The sequence below is a fragment of the Schistocerca americana genome, chromosome 2 (genome assembly GCF_021461395.2).
Source record: "Schistocerca americana isolate TAMUIC-IGC-003095 chromosome 2, iqSchAmer2.1, whole genome shotgun sequence".
In the NCBI taxonomy this organism is placed as follows: domain Eukaryota; kingdom Metazoa; phylum Arthropoda; class Insecta; order Orthoptera; family Acrididae; genus Schistocerca; species Schistocerca americana.
This window is the reverse complement of record NC_060120.1, coordinates 544,366,486-544,387,079: the sequence shown is the minus strand read 5'-3', so window position 1 is coordinate 544,387,079 and position 20,594 is coordinate 544,366,486. Positions and strand designations below refer to the sequence as shown.

Here is a 20,594-nt window from a genome sequence, read left to right as displayed (position 1 = left end):
CGTACTTCCATAGTGTTGAGTGCTTTGGAATGTGTTTCTCATGACCAGCTGGTTGACTGCCAAAGACCTATAAACAACCATGACAAATATAAATCAACTTTTTGTTAACACTGCAGCATAGCATTAATCAAAGTGATCACTTCAGGAAGGGTAAAATGGGAATTTTAATACTGCTTGCTTATGTCAAGGTATTTGAAACTACTGACTACAGTATCAAACGTTTGCAAAATGAAATAGCTATAAGTTGCTATATGGTCAACAGTCATGCAAGAAACAAATATCAATAGATTGCCTGTGGAACCATGAAGGGAACTGGTAAATTGTAAAGTAAATACATCCTTATCACCTCTCAGGTTTCAGTCCTTGGCTCATTGTTCTGCTGTTCACCAGTTGTATCTCGTTAGTTTCCATTCCTATGACTATCATGTACACACATGCCAGTGACATCAGGCGGTGCCCATGTTGGCCATTAGAATATTGCTTCAGCTATCTCGGGTGTTAATGAAGACCTTTGTCCAGTATTAAGACAGGAACAAAATCATGGTCTCAAATGCTAGGTAAGCATCATATTGCTCCAAAGGTTGATCAATGAATGTGTATGTGAAGCATTTCCTCTCGCATTCTGTGATAGTACTTCATTCCATATCAGAAAACTGCAATAGATCTCAGCATAATCATTTATTAGCAGAATAGACTGTCAGAGCATATGAGAAATCTCTCTTTTTTGCTTACATTCGATTCAAAAATTTGGGAACATTTCCACCCAAACTAAAATAAGAATTGGTATAATCCGCAATTCTGCTAAATTTATTATTTTGAAGTATGAAGTCTTGAGCTAGCGAGGAATGCTTCTGTGACAAAGGAATAGATATAAAAAAGTTACGTTTAACTCAATTAATTGAAAGAACCAATGATAAAAGTCATTTCAATGAAGATTTAAAACGATAAATTTCAAAGCATCCAATGAGATTCAAATCCACAGCCTGATTAATGTGAGGCCTTTACCTTAACCGTTACACTATGCAATCAGTGTGTTATACATTCCTTTTTTGCAGCTGAAGAGCGTCATGTGAAATTTTAGTTATATTTTTTTAACCGGTTTCACAATGTAGCATTTTACATTTTCCGGTACCCAAAAATTACACATCAAATTTGATTTTCATCCTCCATTTTTGTACATCTGTTCATAGATTTTCTTCAATATTTCCTCTGAAATAGATCCGAATTCCCTGAATCCATGTGGTCAGTGGTCTCCCTCTTTTCTTTCTTCCTGATGGCTCCCATTCCATAATTCTATGTGGTAATCTCCCCTTTGACATCCTTTTTGTGTGTCCATATCATAACAGTTATTTTTCTTCTACAAAATCTGCAATTGAATTTGTTATGTCCATTTTCTTCCTGATGACTTAATTTCTGATTATTTCTCGCCTAGATATCCCTGAGGACTGCCTCCGAAAGTCCATCTCCATCGCCATCAACCTTTTCCCTAATTGCAACTTCACTGGCCATACTTCTGCTCCATATGTCGTAATGCTTCTGATAATTATGCTGAAGATTTTTCTTTTTGTTTCCTTTCTAATCTGTTGGTTCCATAAAATACCATTTGCTGTTCCAATAGTAAACCTCCCAACATTTATTCTTGAATTTATTTCCTTGTCTTTTTTTCCATCTTGTGTGATACTGACTCCTAGATATTTGTACTCTTCAGCGTGTTTAATAGTTCCCATCCCTTCATCCAGTATCAAATCTTGATTTGTCCACAGCTCGTGGTCTAGTGGCTAGCATTGCTGCCTCTAGTTCACAGGGTCCTGGTTTCGATTACAGCCGGGTTTGGGATTTCCTCAGCCCTGGGACTGGGTGTTTGTGTTATCTCTTCATTTCATCATCATCATCATCATTCATGACAGTGGCTAGATTGGATTGTGCAAAAATTGGACTTTGTTACAATTGGGTCTTGGGTGCTGATGACCGCCCAGCTGAGTGCCCCACAAACCCAACATTGTCACCCCAAATCTTGATTTGTGTCTCCTATTACCAAATATTTTGTTTTATTCCTGTTGACCTGGAGTCCCCATTTTTATACTCCTCTATTAATTTCATTGTGATGTATTCTCTATGTCTTCTTTATCTTGTGCCAAAATTAGCTGGTCATCAGCAAATTGTAAAGAATATATCATATCATTTACTGGGATCCCCATGTTTTTAAATTTTCTGTTGTAGTTTTCCAATGATTTTCTGTATATATTTTATAAAGTGTTGGTGACAGACTGCATCCTTGACATAATCCTTTTGTAACTTTAAATCCAGGTGGGAGATAATTTTGTGCTTTTATTCTATAGAGTTTTCATAAATGTTCTGAATTGCTTTAATTATTACGGAACTAATGTTAAACACTTTTAAAGCTTTCCACAAGTTACATATGGGTATATCATCATACACTTTTTCTATGTCTACAAATATTGAATTATGGGGTTGATTTCTAACTTTTTTCTTGTCAATTATATGTTGTAAGCAAAATATATGAACTGTAGTTGACGTCACTGCTCTGAAGCCATTGGCCTAAATTTCCTTAAATTCTGTTTCCAAAAATTGTTTGATAATCTTTCCATAAAGTCTGCTAAATACATTAGTTACAGTTATTCCTCTTTCCTTCTCGCACTCATCTTTTCTTCCTTTCTTTTCGATTGTTGGTATAAATCCTACTTTCCAGTCTTCTGGTATGGCCTCACCATTTGAGCATTTTTCAAAAAGACTTCTCAAAAGTTTGTGTAATTCATCTGTACCATATTTCATCAGTTCAGTTGGTACTCCTGCAATTGTAGTAGCACTTTTTTTTAAAACTTTTAATTGATGTTTTTACTGCTTCTACATCCAGTGAAATTCTGCCATTATTTTCTGTTTCTTCTATATCATTATTAATTCTATTCAAAAATTCTCATTTGTTTTCAGTCACTAATTCTTTGAAGTATTTTTCTCAAGTCTGGATACTAATGTAGTTGATTTGTTGAGTTTCTTTAGAATTTTTTCTCGTTGTTTTCAATATCTTCAAAGTCTCTGAGCTTCTCTTACAATATTCGCAAACAAGGGCGCACCAGGATGAATGGCTGCAGGGTGTGAAACTTGGGACCTTAACCTATGTACTGGATAGATGATTTCAAAACGTCGATCCCAACACCGGGATCCTTTTCTTGTGAGAAGAAATAAGAAAGATAGTTGCCTTTTGAGTTTTAATATATATTAAAGAGTAGGGAGTATGACTTTAAGCTAACATAGACCTGTAAGGCTATGCAAACTTGAATATTACACTTCTTCACCCAAGTCGTGTGTAGTTTGATCGTATTGCTATATTTCCCTATCTTTCTCTTTAGCTCTAAATTGACAAGCATTGCTTCTGAAACTTGGGACATTATAAATTTGCTTGTTCATCACTCTAGTTTCTTAGTTGTTAAAATTCCATTTCTGTTTAATATACCCTCAACTCCTCTTTATAGATTACCATTTCTAGTCGATTACAAAAATATATTTCAGTTCATATTTTAATATTTTATTCCTCATGAACGTAAACACTGGTTCTTCAAGATGAATATTTATTTATTTATTGTTCATTTTACTAGTAGTGCAATGTAAAAACAAGTGTAACACAGCATTTAAGAGTTGTGCATTAGCGTGATACCTTCCCTTTCCATTTTTTCCAAGGAGCATTTTATAAGGATCCATCAGCTTAATACTAGTAAAACATAAGTGTGTGTGTGTGTGTGTGTGTGTGTGTGTGTGTGTGTCAGAAGCACCACACCAAGGAATTTAACATTTTCAGAGGTGGTGTTATGATTTGAACATTTGTTTTCCTTGCTTGCCGTAGAGCTATAATAAATTGAAAGACTCTTCCTGTTGTTTTTGCTTTCACATTGTGTCGATTTCCTAGTTACAGGCGTGATGGAGAGCATAATGTCAAATGTTTTACTGTGGTTAGTATTCCACACGATAATATAGGTGGTTGTATATTCGATCATCCATACAACTGTATTGCTTTCAGTAAATGGTATCGCGTGCTTTCAGGCCACATTGGTTCCTGAACATTCAGATAATGTGCATTTGTCGTATCAGTAATGGCTAGGCAGTGGCTGACAAAATTCCACATTCCCTACACTGCTCAACAAACAGATCTGTGTGTGAGCGATTAAGTGCCGTTTATTGTTTGTAGTTCCTCTGGAACAAACAAGCTAAAGCTTTTGTTATACAATGCAGTTGGTTTGATCTACCTAAAAACTTATTTTTGCATGTTGATTTCTTATCTGTGTTAGCAACTTGTCTCTCTTTCTTTACAGGTTTAACTGTCCCTCTTGTCACTACAGAGACCGGCAATAAATTTGGAAAATCTGAGGGGAATGCAGTATGGTTGAACAGAGAAAAAACTTCACCATTTGAACTATATCAGTTTTTTATACGATCTCGAGACTCAGAAGTAGAAAATCTTTTAAAATTATTCACTTTCTATTCAACAGGAAAAATTAATGAGATTATGCAACAACATAAGGTGATTCATGTTTTATAAAATGTTAGTACTTTTTCTATATGAGAGAGAGAGAGAGAGAGAGAGAGAGAGAGAGAGAGAGAGAGAGAGAGAGAGAGAGACCTAATATCTGTTAAAATGTATTTTTATTGTTTAAAGTCTAAAAATTATTTTCTTCATTTTAAGGTAAAGCCAGAAGCTCGATTAGCACAGAAGAAATTGGCTGAACAAGTTACAGTCCTTGTTCATGGAGGTTTGTATTGAAAACATTATAACTACAAATGGGTGGTCTTAATAATGTTGAAATAGGTAAAAAGACTGTCACTACATTAGAAGGAGGGAAAGTTTAGCAAAACCATCAACATTGTAAAACTGATACAGGCAGTGAAACTTTTAGATTCTTTCATTTAGATCTAAAGAATGAAATACACTGAAGAGCCAAAGAAACTGGTACACCTGCCTAATATCGTGTAGGGCCCCTGCGAGCGCACAGAATGCCGCAACATGACATGGCATGGACTCTACTAATGTCTGAAGTAGTGCTGGAGGAAATTTACACCATGAATCCTGCAGGGCTGTCCATAAATCAGTGAGAGTATGAGGCGGTGGAGATCTCTTCTGAACAGCACTTTGCAAGACATCTGAGATATGCTCAGTAATATTCATGTCTGGGGAGCTTGGTGGCTAGTGGAAGTGTTTAAGCTCAGAAGAGTGTTCCTGGAGCCACCCTGTAGCAGTTCTGGACATGTGGGGTGTCGCATTGTTCTGCTGGAATTGCCCAAGAGTGTCAGGATGCACATTGGACATGAATGGATGCAGGTGATCACACAGGATACTTACATACATGTCACCTGTCAGAGTCATATCCAGACGTATCAAGAGTCCTATATCACTCCAACTGCATTTGCTCCACACTATTACAGAGCCTCCACCAGCTTGAACAGACCCCTGCTGACATGCAGGGTCCATGGATTCATGAGGTTGTCTCCATACCCATGCACATCCATCCACTTGATACAATGTGCTATGAGGCTTGTCCAACCACCCAACATGTTTCCAATCATCAGTAGTCCAAAGTCAGTTTTGATGGGCCCAGGTGAGGCGTAAAATTTTGTGTCGTGTAATCAAGGGTACAAGAGTGGGCTGTCGCCTCCGAAAGCCCATATTGATAATGTTCTGTTGAATGCTTTCCACGCTGACAGCCGGCCGGAGTGGCCGAGTGGTTCTAGGCGCTTCAGTCTGGAATCACGCGACCGCTACGGTCGCAGGTTCGAATCCTGCCTCGGGCATGGATGTGTGTGATGTCCTTAGGTTAGTTAGGTTCAAGTAGTTCTAAGTTCTAGGGGACTGATGACCTCAGCAGTTAAGTCCCTTGGTGCTCAGAGCCATTTGAACCATGCTGACACTTGTTGATGTCCCAGCATTGAAATCTGCAGCAATTTGCGGAAGCGTTGCACTTCTGTCATGTTGAATGATTCTCTTAGTTGTCATTGGTCCCATTCTTACAGGATCTTTTTCCGTCTGCAGCAGCGCTGGAGATTTTTTACCGGATACCTGATATTCACAGTACACTTGTGAAATGGTTGTATGGGAAAATCCCCACTTCATCACTACCTGTGTCCCATCGCTTGTGTGCCGGCTAAAACACCACTTTCATCTTTATAACCTGCCATGTAGCAGCAGTGACATATCTAACAACTGCACCAGACACCCGTTGTCTTATATAGGTGTTGCAGATTGCACCATCGTATTTTGCCTATTTGCGTATCTCTGTTTTTGAATACACATGCCTATACCAGTCTCTGTGGCGCTTCAGTGTATAAATATGAGAAAACATTTTGAAATATTGCGCAGAGGTTGGAAGGGAGGGTGGGTTTCTCAATAGCTATTGTCAGTAATGTGTGACAGACTTATGATTCTGAAAGCCTGAGATGCATTTCACTTAATTTTTTGTGTTTGTATCATCTGTACCTCTGTTTTTATTTTTTCATTTGCAACTATTTACAGTTTTCAATCTACCTGAACATAATATGGAGTTTTATACATGAATCTGTTTTTGTTTCTGTTTTCGTGTTAGTTGTTGACTTTTGTGTTAGGAATTAATAAATAGTGTCAATGTGCTGCGTCTAGTAATAGTACCATGATCCTGAATATGTGTGTCCCGAATATCCTATTTGTCTCTGTTGTATACAGAAATTATTCTTTGAGGCTTGGTACATTGTTACACTTTATGTCAGTCTTGTATTTATGACTTGCTCTGCACATTGTTCAACATCATCACTGGAATGGGGCTTAGTTTCTACTTAGACTCTTTATGCAATAGTAATTAACTTTTGATCAGTATATTAGACATATAAAATGCTTTCTGAGTTGTTATAGCCCCTGATGAAGTCTCCAGCTTTGGAGTCGAAACATTAGGCAGAGAAATATCTCTTAGACAACAGCCTAGTTCCCCAAAAACAAATATCATCAAAAATGCAAATATTGAATGCAAAAATCTGCATTATAGAAAACCTGTATTATAGAAATTAGCTCTTAAATACATTGATATCAAGTTAGGTGAGCTCTTATGTGGTTATGAATTACCCCCTATCGTATTCTGGCTGCAAAGAAAGAAACTAAATTTGTTGTAGAAGATAAAATAAATATGAATGTTGTGTATGACAAAGCCTCAGAATTGTAATCGTCATCTCTATAAGTCATCAGCAACAACTAATGTTTTAGTACCTTTTATTTATTCACCTTGTATTTCCCTGTTTTATCTCTTCAGAGAAAATCATGTGAACATTGTAAAACTTTTGTAATGTGTGGTGCCTGCAGGAGTTTTTCATCATTAGCTACAGCTGAGGCGAATTTAAATCTTTTGGAGTTAAGACTGCTGTAAATGATCAAACTTATAAGCTGTTTGCTTTCTATGGTTTTGTCAAACAAATGTTCTCATATACAGACCAAGTTTTTCAAACTTACCATCACTTTTGGAGCAGCTCTCCCATTATATAGTTATTACTTTGTATAGTATTTTGACATAAGTGGTAATGGCTACCAGCACAGACATCGACTTTAGCACTGGGTATAAAGGCAAAGGAAACAGATGCTGGTCCTGAGAATGTTTGAAATTGAGAGGTAAATGTACCAATGAAAATCTGCATATGGAAGAATTAAGTACAAAACTCAAAGTTTACATGAACTCTCTCAGAATGAGCTATAAAACGGGCATGTTCTAGCATGAGAGAGAGAGAGAGAGAGAGAGAGAGAGAGAGAGAGAGAGAGAGGTTACAGGTCAGTCTGTAATTCCTAATTGGTTCAGAGCAAATGCATAAAGACAAATTTCCTGTGATGGCAGGTGACTTATATCACTGGCAAGACTATCACAGGGCACGTTCGAGAGGTGGAGATTTTGGGACTCTATAAGGATACTCATACCAGGAGACTCAAGGAATTCATGGGTCTGAATAACACTCTCTTATTGTATTCAGACTAAACTAATACACTGAAGGTTAATTCTAAACATTAGAAAAAACAAAGAATTCAATTGTTGGAACAAGAGAAGTCAGTCTCTCAGTTTGTGGGGTGAGTGCAAACAGAAGTAGCAACCACTAGCAGCATTGTAAAGTATGAACATTGAGAGCAGCACTCCAGGTGAGAAAACAGATTTGAAACAACTTACCTGAGTCTAGCAGTGAGTGACACAGAGTTCATCTGACAGAGAAGTTTCTTGAGTACGAAAATCCAAGGTTTTTAAAGGGTTGTGGTGGCACCCTGTTTGGCAAGACTCAAGTTTCACGTGGAATTTGCAGTCTCCCCTCCACAACGGCCACACGCCGGTTAGGTGATTCTACCTCCACACGGACAGGAGGCAGGGCGTGACTGCCAGCGCTCCTCGTTTTACTTAAATGTACTATGTTATTCAAAAGAACAAGTTTCCCTAGCTAATAACACACACACATTTTGGATATGCAATAAACACATAAGGTAAATCTTAATAATGGCAACAGAGTTTGTTATGGCAGCAAATATATGTGGTTATTGTACAAAGCTTTAAAACCATTCAGTGGTTTGCTGAGGACGACTGTATGGAAAATATTGACAGTTCAATAATTATTGTATCCTATTTGAGCAGCAAATGGACAAAATGTTGGAAACTCATTCTTCAGCAGACTGTAAAACTCTGAAAAGTCATATCCCATGTATTGCCAAACTATGCATTAAATGTTATATCAGCCTAAGACACAGATATATTATGAACATAATGCTTGAAGTATGCAGAAAAAAATGTCACAAGAACACCAGCAGACAAAAACTTTAATAAAGAAACGAAAACGAACTGTTTGCATCTGCTAAATGTTTATGTACAAAGAAATAGCCAACTTGTTACAGCACGTTAAAGTGGAAATCTCACGAACTTAATCCTTTTTAATTGCTGTACACTAAATTAAAGCCAACTCCTTCGGCAATTTTGTCACAGACATTTTATTTTGAGCAGTAAAAACATCACAGTAGAAACTCATGTTCGCTACACACAAAAGTTAATAAGAAAAATATTAATTTTGAGAAACAAAACGGAAAAAGAGTGCAAACTTTTGTTAAGTCACTTAATCTTCTAGGCTCTTTTTGGGCTGTACATTTTTAAACAACTCGTAGTAAAAACTTGAAAAGAATCTGTGGAGTCTGGCTGTAGTGCACTTTGCTGGTTTTGCTTACAGACACAAAGCAAGCGAGAGTGTGTTTGTTTTCTGGCAGGAAAGGCAATATAGTACACTCAAGTAAAACCAGGAGCACTGGCAGTCACGCCCCGCCTCCTGTCCGTATGGAGGTGGAATCACGTGACCGGCCTTTGACCGTTGTGGAGGGGAGACTGCAAATTCTGTGTGAAACTTGGGTCTTGCACCCTGTTTGGCCTGCCACTCCCCCCTGCGCTTTACAGGCATCAGCCAATCTGACATGCGGCTCTGCACCTCCAGGGAGCCTCTGGCCAACCACTTTCAGATCCCTCCCATTCTCGTACTTTTCAAGCTGTGGTGTTCAGAGCTTTTACACTAACAAACTCCCTATTTGATAACAACAGTGTTCAGCTGAAAGTTAAATGTCACTTCTCATTTCTAACATGGCTAGCAACAATGTTAACATCGTTTTACCCAGCTCTAAGGGAGAAGGCTTCTCTTTCGGGATAGGGGCCGCTGTTCAAGCAGTTTTACACATTTTCTATCTCACACTAACCTGTGTGAACCCACTGACATGGTTGTTCTCAGAGGCTCATATCATGCTTGCTGCCTATGCCAAGACTGGCATGTCAATATAAAACATTGTTTCATTTTTCACTGCACTTTCATTGGTAAAGAAACTTAAGTACAAATCTTTGGATCAACTGTACTATTTCACACTACATGTACATAGCAATACGAACATCGCCTATCATGATTACAACAATAAACGTACAAAATAACACACATACTTAAAAATTCTTCCTTACATTTTCCCCATGTGATGCACAATACTAATTTCTTATGTACTGGGGGAGTTTTCTAGTGCTTTGAATTCTGTTTTATCTCTGAGTGGTCTGGCATAGGTAACAAGCCTCTTTCCTCAGGATAATTCCATGTCGAGTGGAGCAGTTCTGGCTGGTGCTTCACCTTTTCTGAATCCGATGAAATTTTTTGAGTTGGTTCAATAATGTCTTGATTGGATATATACACAGTTCCAGCTCTGAATCTCGTTTGGTCCCATTTCCATAGCCTCTATAGATAGAGGTCCAAAGTTTGACCACAGACAACATGCTGAAGTGCCAACTTTGGATAACTTTTATGAAAGGTATTCTTAACTTACAAGCCACTGCTTTTGTATCCTTAAACAACTTTTTGTGTTGAATAAAACTATATTACTGATTAGATTTTTAAATATGTGTGGTGACAACTGTATTTGTGCAAATCGGCAGAAAATTCATCTGTGATCAGCTATAAATCATAATTTTATGAACAGATTCAGCCAAGAACTGGTAATATTCCACTCAGCCATGCCAACTTATTGTGCTTTTTGTATAATTTCTTCTGTCCTCTATCAAAATACACACACCTGGAAATTGTTTAAAATGTTTTGGGTGCCAAATTTTGGATACGTCTGGGAAACTATACAGTTATTTAGAAAGAAACATTAGTGAACATAATAGCTGCTGTCGTGAATGGCTGAGACTGTGATCACATTGATGTAATTTTGTGGGTGTACTCATTATGTTTCACAGTTTGTTGTTGTTCTGCGACAAATACATGATGTTGTTGGGTTAATAGGAGATATTGCTCAGTAACTCACCTCGCATTTTTTTTGGTAAGATAATTATACCTTCTGTCAGATTATTTTAAAATTTGTAATCCATCAAAGAACTAAAGTAAATATGAAAAATAAATGTTGATGCTTGGCCCTTTTTTTTTAGATAGTATTTCTCTTGAAGATACATCAATGACATATGTTCCAGGAAAGCTTTAAATAACAGCATAAATGGGTGGTTTCCTGGGTCCAATATTCTTCTAAGTGGACGGTCGCCAAAGTGTTAAATGAATAAAGTAAAATCGGTGAAAACTGCTTTTATGCCAATAAAAATACAAATGTAGGTATGTGCAAATCAACTCCAAGCAATAAGCAGCAGTAAAACAAATGAAAATATGTGCCTACTTGTGGACAAAATTACCCCCAAATGTTTTTGTAAATTCGTTCCCATTACAGAAAACATTGTTGAAAATCTTCCAAGACATTGTTGCTGTGTCTAGAAATAGTAGGTATCCTTTTAGTTTCAGGAGCTATATAGTTAAATTAAAGACCCGTGCTTGCTTAGATATGAAATGACCCCCAAAAAGTTTTGCAAATTCATTACTAAATTTTTTCACAGTATTATTAAACACGTTATTGCAAACACTTTTAAAATATTGCCAAAACATTTCAACACCACTGTTCACGAAATATATGTTTTGTTTGAGCTGTCAGTTCTTCTCTGGTGTTTATCTTGTGATGCGCTTGCTCTTAGAAAGATTTGTGACTAAGCTAATTTGTGTTTTATTTGTTTTGTGATATGAATTAAGAAGTCATGATGCTTGCTTTTTGGTGATCAAGATGCTACCAACCGTCATAAGCCTTCATCATTTTCCTTTGGTAAAGTCAGCTGTAGCCAGTGTTGCTGGCCAAAGATTTTTTCAGATTTAGATCTGGATTTCACTTTATAGAAGATGCATAAATTTGTTCTTACCGTAATGCCCTGCAGATGACAAAATTTCAGTTTCTGCAAAATACCTTCTGTAATGCATTTGAGAAAAACAAACATAAAGTTATGAATGGTTTACAACCAACTGGCATTTCTCATGTTGGGAAGTTGAAACTGTTGACTAAAAGTTTTTATGCATAGCCAGAAGCTTTGTCTCAGATGTAGACAAGAATTTGCTCATAAGCAACTACTGGTTTGGTATTAGCAAGAAACAATATTTGCTGATTATGTGGATGCAGTTGACACTTGCTACAGTGAATACTTCACTGACCTCTCTCAGATTCGTCTTTAAAGCTTCAATTAGCAAAATAAATTCAGTTGGTTGAATAACGCAAAAAGTTAAAAAAGGTAATTATAAACAATAGAAGTGATTTTACAGATTTACTGTAGCTATATTATTTGACATATTGTCACAGGGATTTGTACACACATAGAAAAAACTTTTGTTTTCTTGACATGTTACAAGTGCTCAAGTGCTTCATATGTGCCCCCCACCCCCCTGAATGTGCTGATATCAAGTCGATAAAGTTCTTCCCATGTTTGGCGCAGCCTCCTGTGTCTATCAGTTTGTTCAAAAGTACTGTTGACGCTGTGACAGATCGCCTTCTTTATCGCTTCGTTTGTTGTCCTCGGTGTCAACATACTAGCTGAAAAAATAGGGGTTGGAAGTGCAGTACTGTCTGGTTTAAAGGATGTAGCCGACAGATACACATTTGTGTTTCACAATTGTTTACTTTCACTTTTCACAATCCCCCTTATACACATTCAGTATGGCCAGTGCACTATTATTTAACTTTCAATAAGCTTCAGTAATAGGTTTCAGGCGAACACCCACATACTGCTACAATAGTTTACTGTTGAATATCTATGAGCAGTAAAAACATAACCACAAAGTTCACAGTTCTTCAAGAATAGAGAAGTATGTATGGAGTAGACACTGTCATTGTTTTAACACACAGCCTAATTGTGTAACATTTATTTCACGGATACATTGTTGTTGTTCTAACCAACACAAGTTTCTCGTCTGAAACTCAACCATGGACTGACTGTCTCAGGACCAAAAATTGGGCCCTTGTATATCCTCACAATAATAGGTACTGAAACTACACATTGTTCAAAGTTAAATTTACAGAAATTACAATTCAAACTTAACTCATTTGACATCGAAAAATTGGTTCTTTTTAACTGTTTCTTCTGCTACAAGAGTTAGGCCGAATTATTTGCTTAAATGATGAAATTAACAGGTATTGTTATGCAAACAATACTTTTGACAAAACTGTTAATTACTTTGGAATTAATTAAGGGCTGGCTTTGCTAATATGTTTTCAAATAGATCCTTTAAGAATACTATTAGTTGTTCCTCCAGATGTTTATAATTAGTACAGAATTTATGTTTGTTTCTACGTCAATCATAGAATTTAAGTTACAAAACAATTACTGATTTCACCCAATAGCAAAAAATACTAACTAGGAATAGTCGAAATAAATTAGAAAATCAATCACATACATAAAACTAAGCACAGAATTAGATCCGGTGGTATATTCTTTAAAACTAAGGGCCAACCTTTCTCTTTTATGGAAATGCAGTTTACATTCATGTGTGTTAATGGTAATTAATTAAAACTGAAAAAACCAATTTAAGTAGGCAGATGGCAAAACAAGAGGGGAAGTAAAAATATGCCAGCTTGCTTCATCACAGCGCATTCCTACTATGCTGGTAGGCTTGTTGGTAGAGGAGATGTAAACACTGCATTTTTCATATAACTCCACGCAAAAAAAAAAAAAAAAAAAAAATTACATATACTTTCTTGGTGCCTGTCACCATCTTGCAGAACTGCTCACTGCTACTCTCTCGTGAGAGAAATCTGAAGTGCGGCTGCAACAATACAAACCTTTTTGAGCTTTTTTATCATTGTTTTTGTGACAATGTCAATGTAGTTACAATGAATTTATGAAACTGCTTCAGTCATTTATGTTGTATAACATTGTGTAAGGTTACATCACCAAGGCTATAGCAGCAGCTGCTGGTTTGAGCTCCGCTGAGGTTGTTGATACAAAAGTAGTTAAGCAATGCTAAAAATTTAAGGATATGGATATTTTAATTAATGAATTAAAAATTAAAGTGCGTTATTCCAACATAGTTCAAATTTTGACCTGGCTCCTAGCAGCTAGAGTATAGAACAAGCAGCAGAAGAATTTACTGTTGCTGCAAGAACAGTGAAGCAGGCAAGGTAGCTGAAGATGCTGGCATCTTGACAGTACTTGCAGAATGGTAGGGGAAAAATACTCGAGTGTAATATCAAACATACACTGTGGCAACAAAAGTCGTAGGATACCTCCTCCTTTTACCTGGCATGGTGCAGCAACTAACATGGCATGGACTCAAGTCATTCGAAGTTCCCTGCAGAAATAGTGAGCCATGCTGCCTCTGTGTACATCCAAATCGCAGAGGTGTTGCTGGTGCAAGATTTTGTGCATAAACTGACATCTTCATTATGTCCCGTAAATGTTCAGCAGGATTCATGTCGGACAATTTGGGTGGCCAAATCATTTGCTTGAATAGTCCAGAATGTTCTCCAAACCAGTCCCAAATAATTGTGGCCCACTGATAAGACTCATTGCCATCCATAAAATTTCCTTTGTTGTCAGGGAACATGAAGTCCATGAATGGCTGCAGATGTTCTCCAAGTAGCCGAACATGACCATTTCTAGTCAGTGATCAGTTCAGATGGACAAAGAAAGCCATTCCATTCCATATAAACACAGCCCACACCATTGTGGATTTGCACAGTGTCTTGTTGACAACCTGGGTCCATGGCTTGAGTCAGCAGCACACTCGAACCCTACCATCAGCTCTTACCAACTGAAACTGGGACTCATCCAACCAGGCCATAGTTTTCCAGTCATCTAGGGTGCAGCTGATTTGGCCACTAGCCCAGAACAGGCGCTGCAGACGATGTCTTGGTGTTAGCAAAGGCATTCGCGTCTGTCATATGCTGTCATAGCCCATTTAATGCCAAATTTCGCCACAATGTCCTAATGTATACATTCATTATATGCCTCATATTGATTTCTTGGGTTATTTCGAACACTATGCAAACACTGCCACACTCAGTCTTTAAGTGACAGCCATGGACCACTCTGTTGTCTGTGATGAGAGGTAATGCCTGAAATTAGGTATTCTTGGCACACTCTTAACTACCATTCCATGTTCAAAGCTTGTTAATTCCTGTCAGGCGGCCATTATCATGTCACAAACCTTTTCACATGAATCCCCTGGTTCAAATGACAGCTCTGCCAATGCACCTTTTGTACGCAATACTACTGCCGTCTGTACATGTGCATATCACTATCCCATGACTTGTGGCACCTCAGTTTAAAGTCTTCAGGTTCTTCGAAGATCATGAATTTTCCCTGATGTGTTCAGGGAAAAATGATTTCATAACAATAAGAGTGGATGCTGAAAAAGTTCATGAGCAGAAATGCTGGCTACTTTAACTTGAAAGAAATGTTCATAGCCGTGAATTGGGTTTCTCAGTTTTTTACAAGCACGAGCCATAGAGGTGTATTACAGTTGGTGCTGCTGATACACACTCAATTTGTGTATGTGCAGTGCATCAGAATGCCAAACTGATGCTGGCTGGAACACCTATCAAGGATGAGGATTACAAGGAACTAATCCAGGAAAGTGTGTGCTATTTGAAACCAAAAGACTACATCCTACAACATTGTGAACAGTATACTGGAAACCTGAGCTGGAATCCATGTGGTAGACTTTTTTTTCTTTTTTTCTGTAAAAAAATTATGATCCAGAAGAAATGCTAGAATACAAACAGTAGGTTCATACTTACAGGATACACTATACAAGCATTGTGCAACTCCAGTAGAGTTCATAGAGAAACTGGTCGTCATTTTGTTGGATTTTGCCCAGAACCTTTCATTTGTTGTTCAAGATGCTGCTCATGATCTTCGTTGGGAGAACAGCCAAGCCACATTATATCCCTTTGCAGTTTACTTTGGTGGTAAAGAACTACAGAGTATCAGCTTGTGTATTATTAGTGGCTTCCTTTGTAATGATACCATTGCGGTTCGTGCATTAATATCGAGGCTGATTAAATATTTGAGGATAACAATAGAATAAATAAAGCACATACACTACTTATTGACAGATCTGCTGTCCAACACAACTGAATTATATAAATTTATATCTGCATGAAAGGGACTTTGGTATCTTTGACCCATTTGGTAGGAACTGTAGGCACCCCCACTGTATTTATGTCAACATTGTATGAAGTAGTGGGTTGTACCTTTTGCCTGCAGCTATCTTGTGAACAGTGTTGGGAACTTAAATGTATACACTGTTTGGTGAAGGTTGTCATCTATGTCAAACCACACATGATCTCATTTTGTTGAAATCTTTGCATGACCCCATAAGCAGACATGATAAAGGGTCTCTGTTTGCATACCATATTGTGGGCTGGTAGTGAATGTCGTAACTTTAGTTACTTAATACCTGACCTCTCTAGCTACCATTGTTCCCACTACCCCACCCCACCCTCTAAGGGAGCTTAGAATAAGCCCAAAAAATGCGCCACTGAGAAACGAGTCTTTTGTGACTCCATAAATGATTTCTAACACTCTCCTTTCTATTTGTGATCATAGTGAACCCTGCTTTTACATTTTTCAAGGGATTACAAAAAATGGTGTAAAATGCAGGAAAATGTTAAATGTGGGGGATAATGTTTTAAGGATTAAAAGTTACGTATAGAATCTCCACTTGCATTTTCACATTTTATGTAAAATGTGTGTACACAATATGCATCAAAGTACTTGTCAGGGACTTGTTTGTATCTAATAATACTTTATTATCTAATAAAAACTGCTGATGTAACTGGAACTGGTAACTGTCTGGAAAGTAGAAATCATGACTGATGTTTCTGGAAAGCCTGCAGCTGTAAATAATGAAATATTGCATCAATTACATATTTTTCATGCTTTGCATGACATGTTTTGAGAATTTATTCTTGTTGTCAAGAGCAAATATTTACATAAATATTTTGTGTGGTGTCTGCATGTGTTGTTCTGCATGTCTTTCACTGTAATTTTTATGTTATCAGATACTTTGCCTCCTCTATGATGGAGAAAAACACACACACACACACACACACAAACTATTACTCACATTGTTTGTTTGTGAAACATCTTAAAAAATATGTTTGTAAATATTTTCACTTGACAACAAGAATAAATTTTCGGAACATGTGTTGCTAAACATGACAAATGTGTAACTAGTGCTGTGTTTAAGCCAAAAACATTTGCTGCAAAGTGAGCAAATGTGTCATCTAGCACTACAAGTGGCCAAACAATGAAACACACTAAATATTGTGCGAATAACACAAGTCAAGATGATCACAGCAATCATGAAGGTGTGCATGCGCAGTAGAGACACTTTGGAAACCTAGTTACTTCCTTCAGCCACAACACCAAGTAGTACTACATAGCAGCAGGAAATAAACCACTAATTGTTCCGACTTTCATAGTGAGTAGAAGGGAAAGTGTGCTGACACTCCTAGTTCACATATTCTGTTGGTGCACTCAGGACTCACGGAAGTACTGTAAGTGCAAACAAAGTTGTGACTGCCTGGTGGTTGATGGGAGTGATTGCAAAGGCATTTCCCATTTACAGTCACTCCCATCAGCCACCACGCTGAGTGTCAACTCTGTTTGCATGAATATTATATGTTACCGCGGCAATCGCTGCACACAAACTGATTCATTCATGAAATTTATGTAATGAAATGAAAATTTTGTGGATATAGTTAAAACTTACCTCAGTAGACATCAGCCAGTTTAGACAGTTTCCAGGCAGTCTTCGAAGTTTTTGAAGACTTCAGCTCCTTCCGAATTTATTTAATGCCAGTGAAAAACCAGTATTACATATAATAAAGAATCAGTGTGGGAATAATTTCTGTCACATTATCTTTGCAGCATCCAACATTCGATATTTCAACACTAATGTGATCCAGACTATTTAAACATTCATAAAAAATGTCACCCCATACACTATACTCATGGAGTTTTACCACAACAATAGTTGCAACCCCTTTCCCACAATTAGTGTGTTATTCCTAATGTACTTTCAGTCATTACTACTAGAGACTGGAGAGTTCTTTCCAAAGCAATGCTGTTACTTCTAGTGCAGAGAATGGCTTTTCCATTTCATTAATGTTTTGTGAGTCTCCGAGTTTTTGTACAAAGTATCCTTAGCAAACGAAGAGTTAAGTGCATCCACTAAGTTGTAAATACTTCTAATGAATGATTCCATTGATTCACTGTCTTTGAATACTGACACTTCAGTTTCCCTGAAGAATTTTATCCCATTGGCTTCTGAATAACTACAGAGTTAATCTTACGTTCATTTGTTGAAATGGCAAGGGATCTATGTGGGTGGAAGTTGACTTGTGGCAAACTTTTAATCCAGCAAATTCTGGGGAATTACCTTGTTCATAAACTCTCCAATAAGAATTGTAGTTGACAGGCTTATAATTGAAAAGTACCTCCACTGTATCACAAAAATTATTCCTTACACACGTTGTTACATGAATAGCATCTGAAAATACCCAAGTTATTCTGGTCTCATAAACTGGATTTGATAATGTGCAAGTAACTTTTTTATGCTACTAATTCGTAGGCATTGCCAGATCTTTTTATTCTCTTAGCTGCCATCAGAAGTGAATGCAATAATTCTTGTTCTGGCTTACTCTAGCTGGATAACTGCCCGAATCAATATTTGCGAGACGATGTCACCAGGAATTGCATGGTGACTAGCATACGCAACAATATGTTGGATCCTGTTGTGCTGTAGAGGAACAAACATAAACACCAGAGCATGATTTGCAAGTCTTCTGGCAAATATTCACCAAAATTGATGAAATCCTCAACTTTGAACAAAGTGTTATTGAAATGCATTTCTTGAAGCTTAACTTCGTCAAAAATCAGCACACCTAAGTGTTCGTTTTCATCTCATTCTTGTCAAAAATAAAAAGTGTGTGTTGATTCCATGTGATCATTTGAGACCCTTTACTAAATCTTGTAGATGTGTTTTGGAAGGAAGTGTCAACAATCCGTGCTTCAAACAATGTCTGTATCCTCTGGATGACTTAATTTTTAAGAGGACATTGCCCACAAAAAAACTCCTTATTATACCATGTTCCCTTATTGTTTTTCAATTGGAATTTCTTTATCACAGTGTGTTTTTATTCCCCCCCCCCCCTTACTGGGTTTAGAATGATCTATGATCTAGAAGATTGGGCTGAACAGTCGTACGGTATATTCATCTGAGAGCTGCTGTCGTAGAAGGATTATTTTGGCGTTCATTGTTCTCGATTTATTACAAAATCATCCAGCTTCCTGTTTTTTACACTTTAATTTTCTGTTTAATAAAATTATTGCTGCATCTGGTATCGTTTCATCCTATAAATTTTCCTTATCAAAAGGAACACTGAAAGACATTGTAACTTCTCGTTCAACATTTCTTTTGCCACAGCTTCTCTCTTGCAAGTGTTTTACTGAAGACTTTCTGTTGTGTATTACTTTCAATAGGTATTTCCATAAGTAGGAAAAAGGAAAATATAAAGTATTTGACTCTTCTGTAGAAATACTGATGAAATTTAGTCATTCCATTGATGATGGCAAGAGCCTCCTGCTATTTTTGCGAATAGTTGCTCTGAGCTTTGTTAAGCAGTTTCGAGGCAAAGGCTATTGGTCTGTCGGCAAAACCAATCCTGCGCGCGAGAACAGCACCAATGCTGTACGAAGAGGCTTCCATGGCCAAGACTACAGGTTTGGAAGGATCAAAATGAAGTAGGGAACGATCACTGTGCAAAGCATCTTTAAGCAATGCCGCATTCCTGGAACCACAAGAAAGGTACATTCTTGCAGTGCAGCACTGCAATTTGAGTTCCTTTCAAAATGAAGTGGATGTGATATGTCAACTTCCCTAGCAACAACTGTAATTTAGTAGCACTCCCTGAAGGTTTGAGGTCGCAAACGGTCTGCAAGTGCAACTGCATCAAATGAATGCCCTGAGAATTATTTATGTGCTCCAAGTATTCAGTCTCAGTTTGAAAGAACACACACTTGTCTCTATTGCATTTAAGGCTCTGATAACATTTGGAACAGGATGTGCAAATTACTAAGGTGTTCATCTAAATAATTTATAAACAAAGTAGTGCTGTAAAATTGTTGGTGCAGATGCACTACTGAAAGGCAAATGAAAACATTTGAAGAGTCTCCCATGTGTATTAATGACAAGCACTTGCTGTGACAGTTTATTAAAAGGGACCTGGAGGTAGACATCACATAAATCAGTCTTTGAGAAGTAATGACCAGCTCCCCAATGGTCCATAAGTTCATCAGGTTGAGGTAAAGGAAATGAGTCAGTCACTGTTTGGGGATTCACTGTTGCCATGAAGTCTGCACAAATACGTACCTTACCTGAAGGCTTTTTAGTGAATACTAACTGAGATGCCCACAGCCTGGCCATGATGGGTGCAATTGTCCTGCCACTGTGGAAGCTCCTAAGCAATGTGTTCACGGAGCACATGTGGTACAGCATGAGCCCTGAAGAAGTGAGGCTGTGCATTGCCTTTCATGGTCACATACACAACAAAATTAGAAGCTTTGACTAAGCCATCAGCAAACAAGTTTTTGAATCCACCACACAAGTGAGAGACAGAGTCCTTCGAATCAAAAGGAGAGTAACTGACAACATACTGTGTACCACACACAATCCAATGAATCAAACAAATCAAGATTAAATATATTTTCACTGTTCCA

General features: G+C 37.5%; 1 protein-coding gene across 2 annotated transcripts in view; it reads left to right on the top strand.

The window, feature by feature from the left end:
- LOC124595022 (tyrosine--tRNA ligase, mitochondrial) overlaps nucleotides 1-20,594 on the top strand; it is a 111,386-nt gene that overhangs the window by 33,042 nt on the left and 57,750 nt on the right. For both annotated transcript variants that reach the window (XM_047133573.1, XM_047133572.1), the window contains exons 5-6: nucleotides 4,326-4,534; nucleotides 4,697-4,763. In XM_047133573.1, the coding sequence (XP_046989529.1) occupies nucleotides 4,326-4,534; nucleotides 4,697-4,763 (276 nt within the window). The remainder of the gene's footprint in view (nucleotides 1-4,325; nucleotides 4,535-4,696; nucleotides 4,764-20,594) is intronic.